The following is a 7500-nucleotide window of genomic DNA, read 5'->3' on the forward strand; positions in this document are numbered from 1 at the left end:
TCAATTGCACCTTCCAAACGCTCTGGAGTGTCAATTTCTAATTGACTAATTTGTCGTGTCAGGGTCTGAAACTTCTGTGGGGTGAGCTTATTCAGGATACTTCTCACTTTACGATAGAGTTCCTGGAATAAAATTAAACAGTAAAACAAAATGATATGATTGATGGTCACTGCTTTAAAGTGAGTTGTGGCTCCTAAAGAGGCAATTACATTTTGTGCCTTATTAGGTTCTTCATTGGTGAGTCTTGCTCTTTAAGAGCTCGTGCAATTTCCAAATGTTTGTGCGATTGGAACAGATAAACTCCTAGGGATAATAAATCTTGATTCCTGCACAAACCGCCTCATGTTTCCATCCCAAGCTAGAAAATAGCCAGAAATTCATCAGAAAACCTGAGGGAAATCACTGAGAGCTTCATTTTCTTTCGCCACCAGCACAGCAAATTTATCCATAGAATTATCCCGCCCCTGCTGAGCTTCAAGTTTTTTTCATGTCGATGATTCCCAAACATCACTACAAAAGTGGAACTGTGAACCATTGAATTGAATTAAAAACCTTGAAATTATGAAAAGGCAAATTTATACCTTTATCCATTAATAACATTAGATAACCTTTTGTGTGTGTGTACCGGTATATGACTCATTTCCCAGACCTCTCTCTGCATTTAAAGCTTAGGTGACAAGTTTTTTTCAAGTTATGTCACTCATGTTCCCATTTCAGATTTTTGACTCGATTGTATGTGGATCTTTGGGCAAAAATCAAACCAGAAGTTTGAAATATGGTTCTTTGAGACGAAGAAAAAAAGGTATCATTTACTTCATTATGGAATAATGCAGGTGAAAGGTGAGTCAACGTCATAGTAAGTGTTGTCTCTCTAAAGTTAAGGTAAAGTCTGCTACCAACCCAGCGGCCCATCATCTCCGTTTACTGTAACATGAAGCGACTAGGAGTAATTCTACTCCCTCCTGGATGGGATGCTAGTCCATCGCAGGGTTACCCCCAGCATCAAATTTTGCCAGTACCCATTTATACACCTGGGTGAAGAGAGACACTGTGAGAGTTAAGTGTCTTGCCCAAGAACACAACACAATGACCCAGCCAGGACCGCTCGATCTGGAGTCCAGCGCTCTAACCGCTAAGTCACCGTGCTTCCCATGCTTTCTTGTCTCCCAAACGTTGCCCTGATTTTTCAAGTTTGGACACAGCTTATCAAGGCAGCTTCTGCAGGTACCGGAGCATGAATTACGTAAAACAAAAGAAACAAAAGACAGAAAACAAAACAACTCCAAATAAAGACTAATCCCAAGCGACCAAAAACACAATGCTTCCGGTACCAGCAGAAACACCCCTTATCAGTGGGTGCGACCAATTCATGAGCTTTTACTGTATTTCATCTGTGCACGAATGAAAATTGCAGTACAAAAAAAACTTAAAATCAGGCCTACAGGATTCTCGAAAGGCTCTAAGCAACTTGGGAAAGGCCTCTTAAATAATTAGCAACATGTATTCAAAGTATATTTAAAATAAAAACACTGTGTACACAAAATACCTTTGTCTTTGCTTCTTCTTCATTTCCACTTTTGGAGGCTTCACTAGGTCTCATCCACCTATTGTCAACTCTCTTTAACTATTGTAAAAAAAGTGTTCAGAGAACAAAATAATTTTATGAACTGCAGATGTGAAAAACAATGAAATCATGACAATCAGAAATACTGTGGCTGCATTAACAGGCTTCTGTCAAGATTTTGACTTTGCTTCAAAACTAGAGCATTTAGAGAGCCCCTAAACTCAGATTTTTTTATTGCACTAAAACGAAAGTCCAACGCCATAAATACATTTCATGTTAACAACATATGATAATTTATTTTCCTTCCAACAGGACAGCCAGGTTGCACAAATTGCCAGCTGGTCGTGAGGTGGCTGAGCTTACAAGTTTCAAATGTTCATGCGACTGGAACAGCCAAACTCCTAGGGAAGAAGAATCTCAATTCCTCCACAAACAGCCTAACGATTGCACCTGCAGCCGATCACAAGCAAGAAAAAACACGGGAACTCCTGAGGCAAACAAATGGCAGTTTCATTTTCTTTCACCACCATCACAGAAAAAATTTATCCACAGGATTACCTGGCCCCTGCTAAGTTTCAAGTTTTTGGGGTCTTATGCATTGTATGCATACAGATCCCTAAGTCAGAGGCAGATCTTGGTTGTCAGTCAGTTTGTCACTTTGAGGATGAGATCACACGTGACAGATCTCCGAGAGCATAAATGTAGGAATGTAGTCTGGAATGTAGACTGGGTACTAGTAATTGTGAGTCATTGTTTTTCAAGTGTCGGCTATTGCTTCTGGCGTGTTGTCGTCGTTGTGTATTAAATCTGCAGTCGTTTTTCCTGTTTTGGGAAAATGTTGAAGAGCTTTCCGTCGCAAATTAGGGCAAGAGTTCCGCACAGGTCCCTACTTCATTATGCATACGGTCCTTTGTTTCAAGAAAACAATAGCAATAACAATAGACGTCCTTTGGGAGTGTAGCGCTTTGTTTGGTCTTTGGTCTTCTAAGTCTATATGGACTTTAACAAATGATAAAAATCGGTAAAATTTTTGACTGAAATACGGAAAATCGAACATTTTCAACTTAATTTTTGCACTTTTCCAGCAATTTTAGCCATTTGTCAATTTTAAAATAAGCGAAAGAAGTGGAGTTTTAAGAAATCTTTGTACAAATACGGTTCAGATTGTCATATACAAAACAAACGGATGAAAAAAAATTTGCAGAAATTGAATGCCTACCTTCTTTTTGCTCTTAAAATGGTCCTTCGTTTCTTTGTCAATTCACCAAAGCACTGCAAAGTGAGGGTTTGTTTTCTTTCCTGTATAATGTACGGCTCTTTTTGCAGAATCACGAGCGGTGCATAGAGAGGGCTCGCACATTGTACAAAGCAGCGATATGCTCAATGATGTTTCCGAATGGATCACTTTTGTTTTGCTGACGCCACAACCACTCCTGTAGGTAGCTTTCAAAGAGATCCACGGATGTTCCTGTATAAGGCATACTTCGTTTTACTCCCCACCATGTATTTTCAATGCTCTGCGTGTGGGCACGCGTGTCTGGGTCGACGAAGTTTAGGAGATGGTTAACTGTGAGATTATGATAGCCCTCGTCTTGTAGGCAATCGTAAGCTTTCCACATGTCGCTCATCACGCGTCTTCCAGGCAATATTTGAGCGCGGATAATTGGCAAGAGTATCTCTTTATCCCTGCGCTCTACCGGAACAAGGAAGCAGGCCTTGGTTTCGCGGCAAACGCCACTAAAGACCCACAGTCCTTCGATGTAGCGACCTTTGTGATACTTCATCTTGCCAAACTTGGACTCATCAATCTCAACAGTTGTACCAGGACCGCCTATTGGCCTCGCATGTTGTTTCATTATTCTATCTCCACAAACCTCCCTCCTCTTCATCTAACGTTTCGTTCACTGCTTGTGTTGTGGTGAATTTATGCGCCCAAGCGTAAGTTAGGGCTAATATTTTTTCAAGGGAAAGCTTACTACCAGAAAACCATGACTTGTCCATTGCAGTTTTTTATAGAGCATCGCCAAACAAATCCATCTCCTGATGCAGTTCGTCTTTTCCATTTGCATTTGAGTGCGTTTCCGCTCTCAGGTTTAGGGCATTTCATTGACGAGAGTAGATTGTGCTCTTTGCACCACTCTATGCACCGCTCGTGATCGGCTAAAAGTTGGGATAGTTTCCATAAGTTTAAAGTTGTTTCTTGAGGGGCGGCCATATTTGTTTTAAAATGTACAGTTTGATGAAAGAGAGGGGTTAACGTCGACTCAAAGATTTTATACTGCAATAAATCGTGCATAAAAAATTTCCCATAAAGGATGCCCCAATCACAAGGAGGTATACTCTTCCGTGCAGTGCTCTTTTAAGTGTGCAGCACGCGGGATGAAAACAACAAGCAATTCAGACATTCACAGATATACTCGATTAACCTCCAAAAGAATTTTACTGGGTTCAACCTTAAGCCTAAAGGGTTACGGTTAGCATTATTAAGGGGTCACGTTGTTTCAAAAGAAGCAAAATCAGTGCATTTGTTGGTGGTCGGCACGGCACGCGTATATAATTACTTATCATTGTTATGTAAATTGTCGTCCAGAATTCCAGAGAAATATCATTATCAAGGTGTGAATTAGCAACTTGACACGTTAGCTTAGTGGTCTAGAGGAGGGACAAGTAATCCAGAGGTTTACAGTGGTACGGAGTTCAAGGCAGACTGCGGGAGGAAAAAGGACAGAAAAAGCCGAGCGGGATCTGGAATAGAAAGACAGGACAAAGGAATCAAAAGAGGAAAGCTGGGACGAAAAGAAAGAAACACGGTGTGAGCAAAAAGGGCAAAGAAAAGAGAGAGGGAGAAAAAAGAGAGGGAGGGAGCGAGAGAGAAAGAATGAGGTCCACTTTTGATCATCCCGTAAGTACAAATTAGCCATGTATATATTCGATTCCCTTGGGTATACGCATTGTTCTACAAAACAATGGCGCGAATGCATAATTAATTTATTCTGCATGCATAATGAAGTAGGGATCTGTACGGAAATCATTCCCAAATTAGTTGTAATTGTTCAAGGTAAGTTATTTCTGTTTCAAAATTGCTCTGTTGTGCTTTTTATGAATGTTTACATCTTGAAATTACCAATGAGAATACGCTTTTTATTAACTGGAGATTGACTGTACTAATCAGTCACTATTTTTCTTTTGTTCGCGTTTTATAGCAGTACAGTGATTTTTGTAACTCTCCTGTTTATCTTATTCATGATTGTTCAAAAGTTTTATTTTTTAAAAATAAAGGTTGTTTGAAACTCTGCAGCAAATTCGTTCCCAACTGCAGAAATAAGTTTATTTGTAAATCTGTTCTGCAAAAAAAACACGTGTTCCAGTTACGTTTTATCTTTACACAAGCCAAGTAAACATGACCATGGAAGTTACGGAGTCGCAAAAGTAGAGACTTTCTAGAAAGACAAATTAACACACTTGTCAACAAACTTGAATTCCGCACAATCACAGATAGCAGGAAAGCCGAGATTTCGTCATGTGAAAGAAGAATAATCAAGACATCATCTGACACATTTATCTTTGGTGGTATTTTAATTTACGAGGAAATATAACATCATGCTCGGAAAAGTCGCGGACCAAGGATACCATACTGTATTCCTTAATACTTCATATTCTTCATGTACTTCACGATTTGCTCTAACATGCTTGTGCTCAATTTTTCCAAGAGCATAGATACCTTGTAATGTTTTAGAACGACTTATTGTAACATATATTTCACCATAGTTAAAGCTTCTTTGTTTGTTAATATTAAAGCTTATGACTATTCTATCCATTGTCAGTCCTTGTACTTTGTGGACAGTGCAAGCCCATGCTAATGTAATTGAAAACTGTGTTCTTTGTATCTCAGGTAATAATAGCTTATTAGGTCTTACTTTTATCTTTGCCAAGATGGGTTCAATAGCTACTACTTTGTTTTGTTTAGCATAATTATATTGAGCATTGCTGTTATTTATCATGTTTTGTCCTGCTTTATCATGATCAAACTTAATGAATATTATTGACGGCCTTTGAGGATTTGGATTGACATATATTTTGACTACTGTGCCAATCTAACCATTGATCAATCTATCTGAGATGTCAATATTAGCTGTATAAGCATCACTCTTGCCATTTCTTTTAAATGAAGTTCATAATCAAGTCCACTAGTTTTAGATCTTATTCTTGCCAATATTCTGTCAATATCTTGTTTATTAACATTGTTAGGATATTGATCTGTGGCTTTCAGGGTAAACATAGCTTTAGGAATCGATCACGGCTAATTTTAATATACCAACTTCCATTCATTCAATACAATGAAAGGGAGAGATACAAGAGGTTATCCCTATACGATGGTATCCGCCTGGATGTTATTGATCTAGAGTCGATTTTTATGAGAGAGGAAAACCGGAGTACCCAGAGAAAAACCCTCGCATTTAGATTGAGATCGGCCGAAACTCAGCCCACATACAACCTCAAGGCCAGAGATGAACCTAGGTTGCAGAGGTGGAAGGCACGGTTGACAACCACTTAGCCATCCTGACTCCCCTTTTGGAGGTTAAGTTGATATAAATCACCAAGAGCAATAATACTTATACCAGCAAAAAGCTGTGAGTTGTTAATATCAAATATCTCTTTTAGTCATTGATGAATATGGAGGAAAGTAGTGTAATACCAACCACTGAGATCTCATCTATTATTATTATTATTATTATTATTATTATTATTATTACGTTCAGCTCACACAGTGATAATCTTATTTGTGTTCTTTTCTGGTCAGATATTGGAGGTAGAAAATCACCTGTATTTTTAGGGATTGCTAATGCTGTGTTAATGATTGTACCATCAAAGTTTATTGCTGCTACTCCAGTAGATGCTGCTAGTAAGACTGTTGGTTTCTCAGGATTCATTGGAGCATGTCTATAGGTTTTTTAAGTGTGGTATATTGTTTTCATCAAATGACTTTTTCCAGCACTACCAGCTCCAGTTATAAACAAAGAAACTGGTTCAACATTTTGTGACTTCAGGCTGTTGAGGTTTTTCATTTTATTTCTAATCCATGAAAGCACCCTGTTGTAAGCTTTGTGTTGCATTTTATTTAATGATCTAACTGATTGGCGTAATTGATCATCAGATATTTCTGTTGGCTGATTATACATTGTTATTGCTGATGGGCTGTGATTTTCAGTAGTTTGGGGATTTGCAGCAAGCTCTGAGGGTACTTGTTCATTGAACACCTCATCTACTGATGATTCTTTTTCGAATTACAGTTGTATTTCAGCATTCTCTTGATCATTTATAGGGTCATATGAATGTATGACAGTGCCCTGCTTGTTTCTTAGCCATTCTAGTGCTTCTGTGACTACTGAATAGCTGATAGAGGTGGTGTAGTGTGCAGCAAAAGTTGTCTTAACTGTGCAAATAGCAATAAGAGAAAGATTAGCAGCGAGTCAAACCTGTAAAATTCTGAACAGGTCCTGAAATTTGAAGCATACTTAAGGAATCCATTTTAGTGCTACACTGTTATGGCAAATTTTCAACCAATCACGCATGGTAAAAGTGACACCGAAGTACCAAATTCTGTAGGGGCCCAATGGAGTTAAGCTAAGCATAAGACCCCAAGTACGCATTGCGGACCTATTTTTTGTCCTGCAGATGGTTTCTAAACATCACAATAACTGGTAATCATGAACCGCTGAATCAAAGTAAACTCCTTAAAATCATTTATCTTTCATATCATATCATATCATATCATATTATACCGTACCATATAAATCTTTATTTACCCTCAGATTGTTCATGCTGTTAACCTGGGAGGTCTATTGGATGATAATCTGTGTCTGGCCTCTGCCATATCTAGATATGAGCAAGTTCTTGAAGATACTCTTAACCAGATGGCACCAATTAGATCCAGA

At 38.6% G+C, this 7500-nt stretch overlaps 1 protein-coding gene across 1 annotated transcript in view; it reads right to left on the reverse strand.

Annotated features, from left to right (window-relative positions):
• LOC138050386 (uncharacterized) overlaps nucleotides 1-7500 on the reverse strand; it is an 84390-nt gene that overhangs the window by 52805 nt on the left and 24085 nt on the right. The window contains exons 4-5 of the mRNA XM_068896722.1: nucleotides 1547-1624; nucleotides 1-122 (exon numbers count right to left, since the gene is read on the reverse strand). The exon at nucleotides 1-122 is cut by the window's left edge and continues 16 nt beyond it. Of these exons, the coding sequence (XP_068752823.1) occupies nucleotides 1-122; nucleotides 1547-1624 (200 nt within the window). The remainder of the gene's footprint in view (nucleotides 123-1546; nucleotides 1625-7500) is intronic.

Source organism: Montipora capricornis, chromosome 6 (assembly GCF_036669925.1).
Source record: "Montipora capricornis isolate CH-2021 chromosome 6, ASM3666992v2, whole genome shotgun sequence".
In the NCBI taxonomy this organism is placed as follows: domain Eukaryota; kingdom Metazoa; phylum Cnidaria; class Anthozoa; order Scleractinia; family Acroporidae; genus Montipora; species Montipora capricornis.